This window comes from Littorina saxatilis, linkage group LG7 (genome assembly GCF_037325665.1).
Source record: "Littorina saxatilis isolate snail1 linkage group LG7, US_GU_Lsax_2.0, whole genome shotgun sequence".
NCBI lineage: Eukaryota > Metazoa > Mollusca > Gastropoda > Littorinimorpha > Littorinidae > Littorina > Littorina saxatilis.
The window spans coordinates 36,836,731-36,857,418 of NC_090251.1; the positions used below are offsets into that span (position 1 = coordinate 36,836,731).

The 20,688-nt window shown below is 44.3% G+C and overlaps 1 protein-coding gene across 1 annotated transcript in view; it reads left to right on the forward strand.

The window, feature by feature from the left end:
* Positions 1–453: 453 nt before the first annotated feature.
* Positions 454–20,688, forward strand: part of LOC138971986 (short transient receptor potential channel 7-like) — a 68,345-nt gene continuing 48,110 nt past the window's right edge. The window contains exons 1-2 of the mRNA XM_070344829.1: positions 454–1,211; positions 6,357–6,504. Coding sequence (XP_070200930.1) covers positions 454–1,211; positions 6,357–6,504 — 906 coding nt within the window. The remainder of the gene's footprint in view (positions 1,212–6,356; positions 6,505–20,688) is intronic.

Below are 20,688 nucleotides of genomic sequence, written 5' to 3' on the forward strand. Positions count from 1 at the left end.
AAGCCATGTAGTATTCTCTATGTACATTTTCAGTGTGATCTTGTGATTGATGTAAGTTTACTAATACCTGAATCTTTCACTATGATAGCCTGTGTTTCAGTGGGTCAAGACGTGTCCGTAGCTAAGACACATTTGTAGTTAACTTGAATCCCTCGCCATGAGTCGCAGAGTGTTTCAACTTCACGTTTTACGTCTATACATGTACTTCAGAGTGGTTATGTCTTGTTGATGATTGATGCAATGTAACCGCTGACTGAAACTTTCACTATGACAGGTCTGTGTTTCAGTGGGACAAGACCTGCTCGCGGCTGATGGATACTTGCTGCTGACTGACTTCTTCGCCGTGAGTCGAACAAGCTGAAGCTGCAGTCACAGCAGAAGCTTTCACTCTGTTCAAAAAACATCCGCTGATCAGTATCATACACACGTCTCGCCGAACGTCCACGCAATACCATGAGCCGGCACTCATTCACCAGGAGGTTCTCCTTCAACTCTGCGCGCAAGAACTCGCGGGAGAGCAAGCAGCACCCGCATGTGTGCAAGGACCCGAACCACGCCCACCACCACCACTCCTCCTCCACCTCCTCCCACCACCACCCGTCCATCCACACCCAGCACCACCACAACAGCCTGCAGGATAAGCGCCAGCACAGCCGCCGTGAGAACCCGGACGCAGAGAAGGTCGCGCGGGGGATCTTCGGCGACGTTCCCCTGACTGACACCGAGCGCCGCTTCCTGTCTTCCGCCGAGACCGGACATCTCGCAGCCTTGGAGCAGTGCGTGGAGGAGAACGGGAACCTGAACGTGAACTGCAGGGATTACTTAGGCCGCACGGCTCTCCAGCTGGCCGTGATGGGCGAGCACTACGACTGCATCTCCTACCTGTTGGAGAAGTCGTCCATGGACACCATCGAGGAGGCTCTCCTGCACGCCATCAAGTCGGAGAACGTCAAGATATGCGACATGGTGCTCGGCCACCCCATGTACTCGGACAAGCGCGCCAGGATGCAGCTGGAGTTCCAGCACGGGTTCTACGATCAGGAGGACAGCAGTTCCAGCTTCGCTCCGGACATCACCCCCATCGTGCTGGCCGCCCAGTGCAACAACTTCGACATCGTCCACATGCTCATCCAGAAAGGCTTCAACATCCAGCGACCGCATCACTACTTCTGCTTCTGTACCGAGTGCTCCAACCACAAGACTTTTGACAGGTAGGGTGGGTGTTGTGTTGTGAGTTAGTGTTTGGTGGTGTTGTTGTTGTTGGTTTCGGGAGAGGGGAGATGGGGTGGAGGAGTAGGAGGGTTTTGTGCGTGTATGTGTGGTGTCGCGAGGTGGTGGTGGTGTTGAGGTGGTGGTGTGTGTGTGTGTGTGTGTGTGTGTGTGTGTGTGTGTGTGTGTGTGTGTGTGTGTGCGTGTATGTGTGGTGTCGCGAGGTGGTGGTGGTGTTGAGGTGGTTGTGTGTGTGTGTGTGTGTGTGTGTGTTTGTGTGTGTATATTTGTGTGTGTGAGTGTGTGTGTGTGTGCGCGCGTGTGTGTGTGTGTGTGTGTGTGTGTGTGTGTGTGTGTGTGTGTGTGTGTGTGTGTGTGTGTGTGTGTGTGTGTGCGGGCCTGTTTGTGTGTGCGGGCGTGTGTGTGTGTGTGTGTTTTGCCTGCTTGATTTCGAAAGTCAGAGAATATGGGTATTTCGCTCTTGTGTATTGTTTTTATTTTGTGTTGCTGTCTGTGATTTTGCCTTGGTTTGCTTCACGGTGTTCGTGTGTATTCAGAAACTTGCAAACATATCATAATTCCAAGAGAACTCTGGCTGCAATCTCTCTCTCTCTCTCTCTCTCTCTCTCTCTCTCTCTCTCTCTCTCTCTCTCTCTCTCTCTCTCTCTCTCTCTCTCTCTCTCTCTCTCTCGCTCACGTACGCGCGCACACACACACAAACACACACACACACATACGCACACACACATACACACACACACACATACGCACACACACATACGCACACACACACTAATTCTATAAACACTATTAGTTAAACGGTGGGCCTCCTTGTGAGTTGTGAGTGTGCAAGACAGCAAATTTGTAAAATAAACACAGGCTCCCAGGGTATTGATTTTATCATCAATCTCTCATGATAGCGATGCTTCTATATTAAGCAAATTTGGTGTAATGCAGTGCCTATTATACTCATGGGTATTATAGTGTCTTGTTTTCTTTCCACACTGCATCATTCGACATTCGCAGTTTTAAATATCAGACACCATTACCTAAATTTACGACCGACCCGTAGGGGATCGTGATGTATTTCTAACACACACACAATCAGATGCTCTGCAATCACAGTGCAATTCTTTCCCAAGGTCACATACCCCCATTCCACACAACCGTTCTAGCTTCCGTTCCCAGCCGACATGAGGACGGCTGCCACAACAATGAGACGCTGCGCAAACGGCCGTTTTTGGCATCTTTGAGCAGCGTCTGACCTAGGACGGCTGGGAACGGAAGCTAGAACGGATGTGTGGAATGCGGGTATGACAACTCAGTGTGTGAGAGCGCTAGCGTTGCGTTACCATTGCGTTAAGTTCCATTAACGATCCATGAGTTCCGTTGCCGATGTGGTAAAGTTCCATTACCGTTCATATGGAACGGGCGGGGAATGGCTAACATTTTGAACATGCAGCCCGAACTTGCTCACCCGTCCCAACCGTTCCCACCGTTCAAAGGAGTTCCGTTAACGTCCATTGACATTCCATTAAGGTCCCCTCCCGATTCCTCCCATTCCCGTGCCGTTCCTTGGTCGCTACGGGAACGGCGGATGTGTGGAATGGGGGTATTCCGTTAGATCGAACGTTCACCGCTGAAGTAGAATAGAGTATTTCGCTCAGCAAGCACTCAGGCAAATTACTCGTTGATTTATCTTTAAAAAAAAGAACTATTGATCTCTTCGGAACCGTTTTCAAAAATAGTACACACTTCTGGTTCAAACTTGAAACAATATGACAATGCTTGAAAATGTTCATTTTGTAGAACGGAGTGTTTTAGACCCAACTGCATTTATTTATTAGCTGTTGCTTTTCGGGTCCAGCGGACCATAATAGGCCTAATCAGGACCCCACCCAACTGCATTGACAGGAGGGCAAAGAACAGAGACACCTAATAATAGACACCTTGGCCGGTTTGCTGGAGTCGAGTTTAGAGACTTTAGTCCGAGATAAACTGCATTGAGGGTACAGTTAACCCCGGACAAAAACACTTTGTACCCCACCTATGTTGACCAAGTTTTTTTTTAGCCGAGACCAGCTGGAATGCTCCCATCTCCCCCCTTTCCCTCGTCGCGATATAACCTTCGTGGTTGAAAACGACGTTAAACACCAAATAAAGAAAGAAAGAAAGAAAGCTGGAATGCAGACGTTAGATCGACGTTACAGGAAGGGACTGAAGCTAACAGTCTGAGCAGAATGCGGATATGTGTCGAATGAGAGCAGATGCAATGTAGTGACTATGTGTGTATGGATATATCCGTACCTGGTCAGATAGAGCTATATGAGTGGGTACGGATATATCCGTACCTGGGAGACAATGAGTTAAAAAAAAACCACCAACAACAACACACATCTAAGTGCGCCAGAGGTGGTTCTCATACAAAAATCCAATTAAAGCTCAATTTCCTGCGTAGTATGTGCAGAGAAAGGGAAATGTATAATAGCTGCATGTTTATTGTTTAGTACTCAGTTCAAATTATTTCAGCAAACATCTAGATTTGAGGACAAGGAACGTTAACGCATTTTACGGAACGGCAAATAGAACTAAGATTTTGAAACGTTTTTTTAACAAATGCTTAAAATCACTACTTTTAAGACTTTAGATCACATAATGCTGTATATTCTTTTCATGTAGATACACTCGGAACTGTCACGCTGCGATTCTCCGAGCTAGAACGCGAGATCGTAATCAAGAGCAAGTGTTTTCAAAATAAAATGTTTCACAATAATACGGAAATTAGTTGTATGAATCAAACAGAAAAACTTAGCGCTTGCTCGCCTTTAAATCATTTTCCCATGCAGTCAAATCCAGGGCATCTCCGCAGCTAGCGCATCGCACATTTCCGATTGGACAATGACAGATGGATGACGGGGTCACGTGAGAGTTAATCGTCCTCGTTCCATCTGACAACGCCATTAGCTTTGTTTGTCTTCTACGCAGCAGTGCCTGGCTGTGCAGCAAATTATCAGCATTTGTGACATCATACAAAAAACTGGGATATAATTATTATTGTATTATTTTTACAAAATGAGTTTTTCATAGCACGAACGGGAACAATGGTTGCTGAGTAACATGCACCAAACAGATTAATTCGATCTTTCTAATTGTCATTTTGGAAGCAACAACCATTCACGAATAAGTAACAGTACCAGTTAGCAACCGGCAAGGTTGGCCTAGTGGTGAGGCGCCCGCCCCGTGATCGGGAGGTCGTGGGTTCGAACCCCGGCCGGGTCATACCTAAGACTTTAAAATTGGCAATCTAGTGGCTGCTCCGCCTGGCGACTGGCATTATGGGGTTAGTGCTAGGACTGGTTGGTCCGGTGTCAGAATAATGTGACTGGGTGAGACATGAAGCCTGTGCTGCGACTTCTGTCTTGTGTGTGGCGCACGTTATATGTCGAAGCAGCACCGCCCTGATATGGCCCTTCGTGGTCGGCTGGGCGTTAAACAAACAAACAAACAAACAAACAAACCAGTTAGCATCGATTTGTGTCTGTTGCGTGTCTTGATTGTCCACTTTGAAGACCGATAGTTCGAAGTTATTGTCAATTTTGCGTATTGTCTATAACCAAACTTTCCATAAACTGTAACTTTTTTGTGTGTGTGGCTTTTTTAATTATTGTTTTTAGAACATTAGCAGTCAACCTGTTTCGGATTTCTGCTATCTTTACACCCCCGGTATAGGGGTGTGTATAGGATTCGGTCGATGTGTTTGTTTGTTTGTTTGTGTGTTTGTGTTCGCATATAGATCTCGAGAATGAACGGACCGATCGTCACCAAACTTGGTGAACAGGTTCTATACATTCCTGAGACGGTCCTTACAAAAATTGGGACCAGTCAAACACACGGTTAGGGAGTTATTGGTGGATTAAGATTCTACAAGGACTTATAGAGGGACATATTAATGGTCAAAGGGAAATAACCTTCTCAGTTGGTGGCAGTGAGATTGGTTGTTTCCCTTTGACCAACGGGGGTGTTTTTCCTACCTCGGAGGAATTTCTTGTTTTAGTATATAAATGTCAAGCTTTCGAATGAATAAGGGCCTGGTGCCCATGTTTGTGGGATTAATAATAATAATGAGGATACTTATGTGGCGCAATTTTAAGTGCCACAATTCTGTACGCAATGCTATCAAAATGTAATGCACATCGAAGTATACTTATACAGTTCATCAAATGTACAACACACATACAAACATGGATTTCAAAATACATAGCACACAAGTAAAACATTTATTCATACATAAATAGCTCAACCACTATCGCTGAACACACACACACACACACACACACACACACACACACACACACACACGCGCGCGCGCGCGCGCAGACACAAATACACGCACAACCACACACATACGCGCACAAACACACACACACACACACACACACACACACACACACACACGCACGCACGCACGCACGCACGCAGACACACACACACACACACACACGCACGCACGCACGCACGCACGCAGACACAAACACACACACACACACACACACACACACACACACACACACACACACACACACACACACACACTCCACCACCACTTCCACCAACACCAACACCACAACCAGACGTGATGTATGGGCACGTACATCTGAAAAATGTAACACAGTCTTCTTACAAGAAATGAAGAGTAAACAAACTGGTTTTCAGTTCGGAACTGTGAGCCAAACAAACCCAAAACTTGGTATGTTCACTGATTTGATCCCTAAGAGTTCGTAAAGCTCAACATGTAAAAATGCTGCGGTTTTTAGCACGTTGTTACTCGTACACGTATTGTGCGGCTTACACCCCGTTTCCCAAACGCTGTCACTTTTCATATGCGTCTCAATTTTGTCTTAGTTAACGTGACAGTGCTGTAAAGCCCACTAGTTGAGGTAGTTTAATGGTATCGAATGTGTGTGAGTCTCAGTGTCCTAAACGTTGAGCAGGGCTTGAGGAGTTGAGGATCTCAGATATATATATATGACTGACTTCTAAGGCGTTTGTTCCTGCCCTGTGGTGACCCCGTCCTCACGGCATTTGAGCTAAAGGAGCCCCTCAAAACCGGTACAATAATAAACGGATTACACCTTGTTTTACTACAGGTTTGTGCACTCACGGTCACGGTTGAACGCGTACCGGGGACTGGCGTCGACGGCGTACCTGTCCCTATCCTGTGATGACCCCATCCTCACGGCATTCGAGCTCAGCAAGTCCCTCTACACACTGGCTGAAACGGAGAAGGAATACAAGGTGAGATGATGTTTGTATTCATGGCACAGTTGTTGTTGGTTGAGACGGTGTTGCTGGGCCGAGCTGCACGAAGCAAACGTGGATGCAACCAAATTGGGTGCAAACAAACCGCGGGGTCGGATTGGTTGAACTCACACAAAATCTCAATTTCAACAAATCCGATCGTGCGGCTGCATACCACACAAATGGATGGCAATCAGTTTCGCTTCGTATACCTCAGCCCTGGTGTTGGTGTAGTTGTCTGTGTCCATGGTAATGCTGGTTGTGGTGTTGGTGGAGTTTGTGATGGTGGTGGTGGTGGTGTTAGTGGTATTGCTTGTGGTTGTGAGGCGGGTGGGGTTGGGCGTCGTCCCGCTTTTGATGCACCGTCATTATTTGTCAAATGTTGGCGCTGCGAGCAGGATGAAGCTCTCTATATTGTAACCATTCGGCTGGTCGCGTGAATCGAATACAAACTATAGGGACAAATTGAAAGGGGAGGCAGGGGGTGTGGAGGGGGGCTGCACCTGGAACACAAAGTTTATTCAAACACGGGTAAGTGTCCACAGGTGGATGGCGTGCCGGGTCTGTGACAGTAGCAGAAACGCCGTTAACCTGTACCTCCTGTTCCACAGAGTTGTGCACCTCGCAAATACCTTTATCCTGGTGTTTTCTATTTCATTTTATGGTACCTCAAAATGGACATGACGTAATGTGTGTGTGTGTGTGTGTGTGTGTGTGTGTGTGTGTGTGTGTGTGTGTGTGTGTGTGTGTGTGTGTGTGTGTGTAGAATAAAAGGAAGAGTCCGGGGGAGGCGTTAGGCGTTAGTCGGGAGAGAGAGAGAGAGAGAGAGAGAGAGAGAGAGAGAGAGAGAGAGAGAGAGAGAGAGAGAGAGAGAGAGAGAGCAAGCATCATAAGAGCTTACGCGTGTCTCCATGTGTTTATTCAAAGTCGGCTGTACAAGCCAGCCGCAGCAACAAGACTACCTCATGCTAAGTACTGTTGATTCCCTGTGTACTGTCTGCACGGAGGTTTCCAGCAAGTCTAGCCAAGACTTCCGAGCAGAAAAGTAAGCCTGGCATGCTTGTAGGAAAGTCGCCAACGTCAACAATTATTCTTACATATTTTGAGCACTTTAAGCATTTTGTCGCGTCGACGCTTTTTGCGGTAAGCCAGACATTTTGTGAATGTCTTTCATCTGTACAAATTGACATAATTTGTATTTACTTCCGCGCTTATTGCAAGAGATTTCACGAAGAGCTGCAAGTGTGATTAGGCAGAAACTAAAGCGTTTGATGCAGTGTTTCCTCGTGTGCTTTTTTAACGCTTCCACTCAAACTTTAATGTAAAGAGAAACTAGAGTTTGCACTGACGAATTTGTGAAAGACTTGAAATGCTTCTTGGAATAAGCCAAGGCAATAGAGTATGTGAGCCGTAGAATTTTTGTTGTCACTGAAAATACTGTCCCTCTAGCTGATTCTTTGTAATGTAAAGGAACAAAACATTGTTCAGACCAAAAAGGCTTGGTTTAATTTAGCTCAGTTTTGTTGTGGTTGTTGTTGTTATTTTTCAGTCCTTGTGGAAAATCTACACAAAACGGTGTTCTTTTTTTAATTTTAGAAAATCACAGTTATTGGTCTGTTGTTAACTCCACCCTAGACTTGCTATTAATTTATACGTGGCTCATTTTTGTATTTGTTTTTCCCCCAGTCCTTATGGAAACCAATATAAAATCCCTGCTCTATTCCTAACTCGAAGTCAAACCTTTAGAATATGAGGCTGAGAATTAGACAAATATTCTGAACCTTAATCATAATTAGTATCGTTAGTATAGTTCCGTTCAGCAGCTCTGTTGTCAACGTAGACTGCCACAGACACAAAATCGTTATTTGCAATTCTACCGGAGTTTGTGATATATATATATTCATACAGACTTTATGAACTCGTCCATACTTGGCACTGTTTCTTTAAAAAGACACGCACGTATGATCGCATATATGCACGCGCGTAAGGCGTATGATCGCATATATCTACAATATTAGAACCCCACAGTGGGTGGAGTCTACTTCGTAGAGAAAAAAGTATAGTTTAAGTAATAAGAAAAACGTAAAATAAAATTAAGCTGTAAGTTCAAGGAGCGCTTAGACAATAAATGACCAACAAAGTAGGGCAAGACCTTAGTACTCTCTTTGAGAGTAAATTTCAAGCACAAAACACAAACACACGTGCAATGAAACGCGTAAAAATTAATTAGGCCTAAAAAAAATAGGTGTGGTTACGGTAACCCGACCTACCCTATTTTTAGGGGCCGACCCTATAACTTTTTATTACATTTGTCAAAAAAAAGCACACACAAAAACAAGAAAACGAGTGCAGAAAACGCAATGAAAGTGAAAGCGCCGGAGTCGCACACTTATTTCCCTGTCAAGTAGGTTTAATTTGTACACATTAGAAAAATTTTTTTAAAAAAAAGTGATTGTCTACCTTCCTACCCTATTTTTTGGGGCTATGTTACCGTAACCACACCTATTTTTTTGTTTGGCCTTACGCATTTATACAACTGTGTTACATCCAAGGTAAGGACTGGTGTCCCTTTTATCACATTAAAAATATGAATACCCCATTTCGTGTTAAATTTTGAACTGTGATGCTTCTTCCCTCCCTTACTATTTTTGAAGAACGCAGCTTTTAGTCCACCTCTGAAAAAGTAAGTAAAAGTGACATGACATTTTTAAGGATAAATCGTATGTAAGTTCAAGGATTGCTAAGGTAAGGGAAAAAATATGGGTTCAAGCCCGTTTTTATAAGATGATGTATGGAACTTGAATATTCGGTATTAGACTTTTGCGCAAGAATCAGTACTGTCAATTTGTAAAACTGAAAAGAAAATATACGATTTTTGAGCTGAAATACATAATTTCAATCATTTCTTTAATAATGTTGTTTTCCTTTTTTTTCTTTGGGAGATCATGTCCCTTGGGCGAGTTATCTATGTTGACATTGAAAGCATTTCACTTAGAATCTTAGGGTAGACTCCAGCCTTTAAATTGATGATTATATATTTTTTATTGTACAGTGGAACCTCCCATAACGACCCCTCCTAACAACGACACCCCCTGACACATCTGAAAATAACAACAGGAGAACACGAATTTTCATCTGGGATTGTTCTTAATACATAAATAACCAAAATAGCGTAGGTAGTGTGGAAAATAACGTATACCCAACACCCTACGTTAATTTTTTTTCTTTTCTTTTTGCATTGCGTTGAAGACATGCAGAGTGAATTGTATGGAAGAGTCCTGATGTGGATTCCAAAACAAGATGCGTAAATGGGTTGGTCTTTAGTGCGGCCGTTCGCGAGAAAGATTTGTCTGAGACAGTACAACTGGATTCAAAAAAATAAGATGCGTAAATCAAAATGGGTTGCTTCTTACTGCGGCGGCTCGCTAGCGTGAATTGTCTGAAACAGAACCACTTTGGAAAAAAAATGTGAAGAAAAAAAAAGACGCGTAAATCACAATGGTCTTTACTGCGGCTGTTCGAAAGTGCGACTTGTTTAAAACAGTTCTGCTGTGGATTCGAAGACTAGATGCGTAAATTGGTTGGTCTGTGCTGTGGCTGCTGGCGAGGGGATTGAGTTTGAATCAACTTGTGTCCTCCGGTGATGCACCTGCTGGCAAACAGCACTAACGCGTGATTGGAAGGATGGGTTTCCACGGGTAATGTTTTTGCACTCCAATGATTAGGTTTTTATAAAATACCTGCTGTCTGGTCTGGATGGATTTCTCTGTTTCTCACTGTCTGTGTGGCTATCTGTCTCTGTCTCTGTCTTTATCTCTCAAAAGCACTCTGTATATATTCATATATTTTAGAAGTTGAAAGTACAATTTTTCCTCTTTTGAAATATATTCCTGAGATGTTGAAGTTCTAACCTGTCTGTCTCTTTGTCTGTCTGTCTGTCTGTCTCTCTCTCTCTCTGTCTGTCTCTCTGTGTCTCTCTCTGTGTCTGTCTGTCTGTCTGTCTGTCTGTCTGTCTATCTGTCTGTCTGTCTCTCTGTCTCTGTCTCTGTCTGTCTGTCTGTCTGTCTGTCTGTCTGTCTGTCTGTCTCTCTCTCTCTCTCTCTCTCTCTCTCTCTCTCTCTCTCTCTCTCTGACCAGCAGAACAACTAGACGAAAGCTGTCACGCACAGCTGCATGGCAGGAGGTAAGAACTTGATAACACCCCTTTCCCCTATATACTGACATCATGCCACCAGTGCGAAGAAACCAGAAGACTTGGGTGTGGAGTTGCACAAGCACACGCAAAAGGCTACATGTATTTATACTCCTACTGTGAAAGAAGATTTTGTTGTATCTGATTAACCGCGATTGAAGTTAATTAATACCCCAACCGTTGCCACTGACTTCCCTCTGTGACACAGAATGTATGGTGTGTCAGCCTATGTCAATTGACTTTCAACCACACTTAGTATAAGCTTAGCTTGTTATGTGGTCACAAATGTTTACTACATGGGTTGTACATGTATGTATATCACATTATACATGCCACCCTGTATTTCCTGAATAAAATCTTGTTTAAACCAACTGACACTCAAGAAGGCGACTATCTGTTGAGGGTCACAACAATTCCACTCGATGATCAGAAGCTCTGAACAGAGGCAAAGAACACACTACTTCAACATCGGACTTTCAGCACCCCGGCCAAGAATCATCTTCCACTAACCGTGTCGGTGTTCACTGTTTGTCTCCGAAATGGATGTCAGCATGAAGACACTATCCACCAATTACACTCCTGATCTCGAGAGAGAGGGATGGCAGACCTTGCTAATCTAGACACCGAATAAATCTTTTGCTTCGTTCCAGACATCGGAACTTTGGCAACCTCTTGCCACCCTAAGATTCTGTGTCATCAGACATCTTTGTCTTCCAGGAATCCGAGACGGAAGGGAAATCACCCTCGGAGCAGAAGCGCCCTTGGCAAACAAGTTCCCTCCCTTCAAATATTTGTGGGCAGGCGACAGGGCGAATTAAAAGGAGAGCGGGAAAGATCAGAACTTAGTTAGGGATTCCGATTTGGGTTTCAGAATTGCATTAAAGGTCTCGATTATCGGGTTCACCGGAGATGTGTGGTCTGGTGTACGTTGCATCGGAGTGTTCTGCATGACGTACATTCTTTTTTCGTCCGATTTTATTTTTATCCCTGTGGGTTGTACACGAACATGTAAGGCGTTGAAGCACAACAATCCTGGTTACCTTGCCTTCCCTATTATTTTAAGGCCACGTTAAGCCAAATAAAAATACAAGTTGGTTTAGGGTAACGTGACCAAAAAAGATATAGGGTCGGTCGGTCGGCTTTTTTCTCTCTTTTTTTCCTTAAAATTTAGTCGATTTTAAAAGAGGTTACTTCCTTAAGTCTCGGTAGGGTGCGCAAAATGTGCCAAAAGTTGGGTTTTGTTTTAGAAATGAAAAAAACGTTTTCGGGTCGGCGGGAAAAAATAGGGTCGGTCGAGTTACTCTAAACCAACATATATTTTTATTTGGCCTAAGCATGTTCCCGTTGTGTTTTGTAAATGTCTATGTATCAGTGTATTATGTCTTGCCACACACATGCCAAATTTCCTTGTATTGACGAGGACAATAAAACTTCTTGTATCTTGTATCTTGTAACCGCGACTTGTTTTAGCCTGAAGGTGGATTGCTACTGACTAAAGAAAGTTGAATAAAATTAATGCCTGCAATTACCTCTTTTTACATTTAGTCAAGTTTTGACTAGATGTTTTAACATAGAGGGGGAATCGAGACGAGGGTCGTGGTGTATGTGTGTGTGTGTGTGTGTGTGTGTGTGTGTGTGTGTGTGTGTGTGTGTGTGTGTGTGTGTGTGTATGTGTGTGTGTGTGTGTGTGTGTGTGTGTGTGTGTGTGTGTAGAGCGATTCAGAGTAAACTACTGGACCGATCTTAATGAAATTTTACATGAGAGTTCCTGGGTATGATATCCCCAGAAGGTTTTCTTCATTTGTTCGATAAATGTCTTTGATGACGTCATATCCGGCTTTTTGTAAAAGTTGAGACGGCACTGTCACACCTTCATTTTTCAATCAAATTGATTGAAATTTTGGCCAAGCAATCTTCGACGAAGGCCGGATTTCGGTATTGCATTTCAGCATGTAGGCTTAAAAATGAATCAATGACTTTGGTCATTAAAAATCTGAACATTGTAATTAAAATTATTTTTCCAAAATTACTTTTATTTTATTCTTCATCATGTTCTGATTCCAAAAACATATAAATATGTTATATTTGGATTAAAAACAAGCTCTGAAAATTAAGAATATAAAAATTATGATTAAAATTAAATTTCCGAAATCGTTTTAAAAACAATTTCATCTTATTCCTTATCGGTTCCTTATTCCAAAAACATATAGATATGATATGTTTGGATTAAAAACACGCTCCGAAAGTTAAAACGAAGAGAGGTACCGTAAAGCGTGCTATGCAGCACAGCGCAACCGCTACCGCGCTAAACAGGCTCGTCACTTTCACTGCCTTTTGCACTAGCAGCGGACTACGGTCATTGTGAAAAATGCAGTGCGTTCAGTTTCATTCTGTGAGTTCCACAGCTTGACTAAATGTAGTAATTTCGCCTTACGCGACTTGTTTTATGATGGTGAAGTGAGATAAGAAAACGCCACAGGCCGGATAAGCATTTTGTTTCAGATCGTTAATTAATGAGGAAGCACTCAATCATGCAACTTCCTCTTAAATGTAGACAACTTAAGGGGTGGCCACATTTATCATACGCAGGTGGCCTCACTTGCCGCGTCAGGCTGCGTTAAGGGCAAAGTACATCTGCGCAGTCGCTACTACACTACATGCTGCGATAGGGATTATTACGAGTACTTGGCCTGTTTTCTTTTCACGCAACGTGTAGCGGGCTGGTGAAAAAAAAAGAATCACCTCAATAATCTGCAGTGCGTCGTCTGTCCTGCTGGCGTTACATAGGTGAGCGCCGGGCCTTACGAATCTCTTACGCAGTGCCTCGCGCGCGGGCTTACGTTAAAATCGTAAGGATACAGCACGTTCTATTTCTTACGTTAGAAACATAATCCGAGCAGGGTTTGATTTTTAATAAGAATTGAAGAAACAGGTGCGAAAAGATTATGAGCTTTCAAAACATTCTTCACTTTACTGTGACAATTCTAAATGTAAGCAGTTTTAAACATCGAGACCACCATGTAATCTGAGACATCTGAGAAAGGAAATAAAATTGAATCGGTTCCTAACAGCCAAATAGGTTGAAGAGACCATATAAAAAACCAGAACCAACCATGAAACAAAACCTAACCTTAAGCCTTTTCACGTAGCTTGCCATAACCCTATTTAGGTATGTTGCTAGGGTGTACTTTCTTCGGCAAAACTGCGAAAATGGTGAACAATATTGTACCAAGTTTTTCGAAGTTTGAAGCATTCCTTGACGTCATCTTTCGGCCCACCTTGATAAAAAGTTCTGCCGAAATTATGGCAACGTTTTTGGCTATTTTTTTTATTTTTTTTACGACGTTTCGGCGTTTTGCCCACTGCAACTGCTAAACGTAATCCATGTAATTGGGTTCCAGTGACATGATTTCTCTTTTTCTGTGGTATAATTCGTTTTTCAACATGTGAAAGATGGCCCATGTTCACCACCTGTTATTTTTATTTTTTCTCTCTTTTATTAAAAGCTGAAGTTTTTTCTTCTTTTTTGTGTGTTTCTCTTTCGTTTTTATTCATTTTTTTCGTTTGGCGTATATGTGACCCTCCACCACGAAATGAGTCGCATGTCACCTCGCGCGGTTCTGCGCTAGTAGGCTTAATATAAGTCCGAGGAGTGTCTGGTAACAGTGTGAGGGTCACCTTAGTCACAGGCTTATAACTCTTTTCTAAAACGGTTTTCACCACTGGATAGAGCATACAAAACTCTTTAGGAAAATGTAAAAATATGAAAATCATGCAAAGGTGACATGCGACTCATTCCGTGGTGGAGGGTCACATATTTGCTTTTTGTTGTGTCATTGTTTTTTGTGTGTTCTTTTCTGTGGTTATTGTCTTTCTTTTGCTGACATTCCCTACTTGAATTGCCTTGTTTTGAGTCGCATTTCAAAGATTCTCGCGTGCGATGCCAGTCTTCATTTGGTTCCAGAAACAGCGGAGCCAGGGACATCGATCATCTATAGATCTTTAGGAAACTGAGCACTGCGTCTGAATGTGTGAAAATAGCGAGACGGGGAACATAGGGCTGTGCTGCTCCCGCCCCCTTGACGCCCCCTTCCCCCCAACCCCCGCCCCTCACTCCGATCCGGCCCGTCCTTACTGACTCAGTGAAAACATTAACTGGAGATGTTCTGCAGCTGGATGTAACACGCGGTCCAAATTTGCACTATATTTGTCTTGCATGCAATGAGCGTCATCTCCTCTGGCATAACTTACGAGCATAAGACAGTGGATATGGATCTGGCACGCGCGTCCTTATTTCTTTTGTACTTGTCACAGTGTGTGTCTCTCACACAGACAGACTTATAGATAGCCATCCCCCTTCACACACACACACACACACACACATATATACACACACACATACACACACATACACACACACACATACACACACACACACACAAACACATACACACACACATACACACATACACACACACACAAACACATACACACACACACACACACACACATACACACACACACACAAACACATACACATACAAACACATACACACACACACACACACACAACACACACACACACACACACACACATTCCCCTAGCTAACCCAAACCCTCGATCATCCCCGTTCAGTCACCTCTGCAAACACCCCCCCCCCCCCCCTAAAAAAATCCCTCTTCCCTATACACCTCCGCATACATCCCAACTCCTCCATCAGTCCCAACTCACCGTCCAGACAGGAACAGAAACATGCAGCTTGTCCAGCCTGTCTGAGCGGAAGGACTCAGAGACAGAGACAGAGCCGACGGTCCTTTTTCTCTCTCAACACATCAGTACAGTTTCCAGAAGCGCCTGCAGGCCAGGAACCAAGAGTAGACTGATAGAGGCACGTGCGGGTACGGAGAGCGTCAGATGTGTGTCCACTTTTCCACACGATCTGTCGCCCCCTGTCCCTCCTTTGGTTGAACCGCTGCTCAGCTGCAGAGTAACCCAAGAGAGACTTTTGTATAGAAGGAGGTAAATACCAAAAGGGGAGACTTGTTTGTACTGAACTTGTACTGTGGGGATGGGGTAGAGGTTGCATTGGCGTAGAGGGGGGGACATGAGAGGGATCCGGGGGCCAAGGAGGAGGAGGGCCGGGGTAGGATGGAGGGGAATGTGTATCGTGATTTTTAACGAAATTCAATTCACATTTTTGACAAACTTAAGGCGTTGGTCAAACGGCAACCCGTGTAGTTGACAATGAGGAAGTATTTATTTCAGATCACCTCGGTGCACAGTACATGCGCTGAGACATGTTGGAAATCCGTGATTCAGGACGTGTAGAAAGTCCAAGAATCAGTCAGAAATAGAAGACGTTTATTTGACAGAAAGCAAGCCCTTAGGTCACTTCGAGGTCTGGAAGCAAAGCATGGATCTGTGACACGTTTCAGTTCTCGATGTTTTACTGCGCGGAATCTACAGGGGAGAAAAAGGTTTGGCCACGGTGCACGCACAGCAAATTCTTTGCATTTCGTGTTTGCTGGTATTTGAACTGAAGGACACGCGACCTTTTATCCATACGTACGCCGACAAACTTTTGTCGAGACGCCAGGACACTGCACCAGTCTTATTCTGGCACGTGCAATCTGTCTCCTATCTCTTTAGTCTCAACACATCAGTACAGTTTCCAGAAGGGTCTGCAGGCCAGAACAGAAGAGTAGTCTGATAGAGGTACGTGTCTACTTTTTCACACGACTTGTCGCCCCCTGTCCCTACTTTGATTGAACCGCTGCTCAGCTGCGGAGAAAACCAAGTGGGACTTTGACACAGGATGAGATGAAAGAAAGGGGGTGGGGGCAAGTTTTGAGGCTAGTTGTACTATAGGCATGGGGGATGGGTCGAGTTTGGCGTAGAGGGAGCCGGAGGGGGACATGGGAGGGATACGGGGGGCAAGGAGGAGGAGGAGATCAATCAATCAATCAATATGAGGCTTATATCGCGCGTATTCCGTGGATACAGTTCTAAGCGCAAGGATTTATTTATTTTTTTAATTTTATTTTATGCAATTTATATCGCGCACATATTCAAGGCGCAGGAATTTATTTATGCCGTGTGAGATGGAATTCTTTTTACACAATACATCACGCATTCACATCGGCCAGCAGATCGCAGCCATTTCGGCGCATATCCTACTTTTCACGGCCTATTATTCCAAGTCACACGGGTATTTTGGTGGACATTTTTATCTATGCCTATACAATTTTGCCAGGAAAGACCCTTTTGTCAATCGTGGGATCTTTAACGTGCACACCCCAATGTAGTGTACACGAGAGCCGGGATAAGAGGGAGGGCTATGCGTATCGTGATTTTGAACGAAATTCAACTCACATAAACAAAACTAAAGGAGCTGGTCAAACGTGTCGGGGGGGAGTTCTGGGATTTGTGTCACATTGGCACGCGTCTGAGTTTAGTCAAAACGTAGCTATAGGGGTTGGAAGGAAAGCAGGCTTTTTTTATATTCTTGATGTATTTGAACTGCTAGCCCTGAATATTTCCCACCAAGTTAACTGCATACCTGGTCATGACAACTCTTGGCTGATGACACGCGGACCATTTACATGATGGTCTATTTGACCTTTTTTTCCCCAGCGGTGACATGCTTCCGCAGCAACAGTTTTCGCGACGTGGTAGACAGCACCGTGAAGATTGCCGCTCGCCTCAAGAGGTATGGTAGCATGACGGAATTCAAGAAAGAAAGAAATAAGGCTAAAAAAAAAGCTCAATACCAGAACGTGATTACTTGGCAATTCTATTCTGGTCAAAGGTCACACGTTTGGGAGAAAGACAGAAACGGACAGAGAGGCAGCGAGGCAAGGAGAGAGAGAGAGAGAGAGAGAGAGAGAGAGAGAGAGAGAGAGAGAGAGAGAGAGAGAGAGAGAGAGAGAGAGAGAGAGAGAGAGAGAGAGAGAGAGAGAGAGAGAGAGAGAGATGAGCGAGTGAGAAACAAGTCGCGTAAGGCGAAAATACAATATTTAGTCAAGTAGCTGTCGAACTCACAGAATGAAACTGAACGCAATGCCATTTTTCAGCAAGACCGTATAATCGTAGCATCGTCAGTCCACCGCTCATGGCAAAGGCAGTGAAATTGACAAGAAGAGCGGGGTAGTAGTTGCGCTAAGAAGGATAGCACGCTTTTCTGTACCTCTCTTTGTTTTAACTTTCTGAGCGTGTTTATAATCCAAACATATCATATCTATATGTTTTTGGAATCAGGAACCGACAAGGAATAAGATGAAAGTGTTTTTAAATTGATTTGGACAATTTAATTTTGATAATAATTTTTATATATTTAATTTTCAGAGCTTGTTTTTAATCCAAATATAACATATTTATATGTTTTTGGAATCAGCAAATGATGGAGAATAAGATGAACGTAAATTTGGATCGTTTTATAAATTTTTATTTTTTTTTACAATTTTCAGATTTTTAATGACCAAAGTCATTAATTAATTTTTAAGCCACCAAGCTGAAATGCAATACCGAAGTCCGGGCTTCGTCGAAGATTACTTGACCAAAATTGCAACCAATTTGGTTGAAAAATGAGGGCGTGACAGTGCCGCCTCAACTTTCACGAAAAGCCGGATATGACGTCATCAAAGACATTTATCAAAAAAATGAAAAAAACATTCGGGGATTTCATACCCAGGAACTCTCATGTCAAATTTCATAAAGATCGGTCCAGTAGTTTAGTCTGAATCGCTCTACACACACACACACACAGACAGACAGACAGACACACACACACACACACACACGCACATACACCACGACCCTCGTTTCGATTCCCCCTCGATGTTAAAATATTTAGTCAAAACTTGACTAAATATAATCAAGAGACCAAAAAGCAATGTACTCACGTTAAAATGACGAACACGGAACGAATAACGGCGACGTTTCGACCTAAGGGTCTTCTTCAGGCACAAAAACACAAAAGTACACACACAAAAAAGAAGAAGAAAGACGATAGAACAAATAAAGAGGAGAACAACTGACAAAACAACTGCACTGCACAAACCGACAAATGACAAAGACAGAGAAGCAAGGGAAGCTACTCGAGGAGAATGAAAAGCGGCAGTTTTGAGGTCTGTAGACCAAACAAAATGTGAGGGGGGGGGGGGGGGGTGCGTGAAAGGGAACGAAAGAGGAGACTCGCGTACCCGTGCGGACACACACACACACACACACACACACACACACACACACGCACACACACACACACACACACATACACACAAGGTGGAACAGCGGGGGGAAGGTTGAGATGAATGAATTAACGGCGAATGTTAATTCCATCGGGGCAGGTAGTGCCAAGGGATGATATGATGTGGGACTCCCTGAGTTTGCGCTCGAAGGAGTCGCCACGTACTTGCCACAGAGCCATGACTCTGACATGATCAAGTGAGTGACCAGCGGCGGTGAAGTGAAGGGATACTGGCCTATTGCGGGAATGACGGATGTCAGCCAGATGCTCGGAGAAACGCACCTCAAGGGTGCGCGCGGTTTCTCCGATATAAATCTGGCGACAAGAGAGGCAGACGATCGCATAGACAACGTTGTGACTTTGACAGTCAAACGTTCTCTTGACCGTGAAGGAGCCACGAGGGCCTTGGAGGCAGGTGTCAGGGTGGAGGAAGGGACAAGATTTGCAATTTCGTTTGGAACAAGGAAATGTCCCAGGGGCTGTGGGGTTGGTGGGACTGCGAAGACGGGATCTCACCAAGAGGTCGCGAACGCTGCGGTCTTTTCTGAAAGCACAGAGTGGTTTTTGAGCAAAGATCGAACCAACAGAGTCACTTCCTTGAAGGATGTGCCAGTTTGATTTCAGGATTCTGCTTACTGGCATGTTGTGGGGATGAAACAGTAGGGAAACAACGGGTCTGTCACTGTCCCTAGATGGTGAAGGACTGAGGGCGGACTCTCGACAGACCTGGGTAACCCGCAGAAGGGCGTCACGGACGAGTGCATCAGGGTAGTTGCGGGCCAAAAAGAAAGACGTCATCAAGACAGACTGTTGGTGGAAGTCGTCGTCTTCAGAGCATAGCCTCCGAAGACGAAGGAATTGAGAGAAAGGAATGCTGCTTTTGTTGGCAGGATGATGAGAAGAGTTGAAATCAAGGTATGAATGAGCGTCAGTTTCTTTGTAGAAGACAGAGGTGGTGAAGCGACCATGCAAGATGGAGATGGAGATGTCAAGAAAGACCACAGCTGAGGAAGAGATGTTGAATGTGAACTTGATGCTGGGATGGAATGCTTGGATGAAGTGAATGAAATCGAGAAGGAGGGGTTCAGACAGAGAAGTGGCACCCAAACCATCGTCGATGAACCTCTTGTACAGCTCTGGAACTGGGCCAGAGTAAGACTGTAGAATGAGGTGCTCAAGATGACCCATGAAAAGACATGCATAACTGGGTCCCATCTTCGTACCCATGGCGACTCCGCTGATCTGCTCAAAAACCTGTCCATCAAACTCAAAAGTGTTCAAAGTGAGAACAAGCTCAGCCAGGCGAACAAGTGTTGTGGTTGGTGGGTAGGCAGAATCAGTGGGACGACGATCCAGAAAGAATGTAAGGGCTTTGAGTCCGTCAGTGTGGGGTATGGATGTGTACAGGGACACAACATCCAACGTGAACAACAATTGGGGCTGAAAACTGGGATGGCTGTTGAGATGTTCAAGAAGGTTGAGGGTATGTGTTGTGTCTTTGACGTACGTTGGCAGTGACTGTACAATGGGTTGAAGGAGGAAGTCCAAGTATTCCGAAATGAACTCCGTTGGACAGCTGCAGGCAGAAACGATGGGTCTGCCTGGGGTGTTGGGTTTGTGTATTTTCGGGAGGAGGTAGAAAGTGGGCTGTTTAGCGTCAGACTTCAGCAGAAGTTTGGCAGTGGCGGGAAGATTGTTGTGTTTGATCTGTTCTTTAATTGTATCTGCGATCTGTTTTTGGTC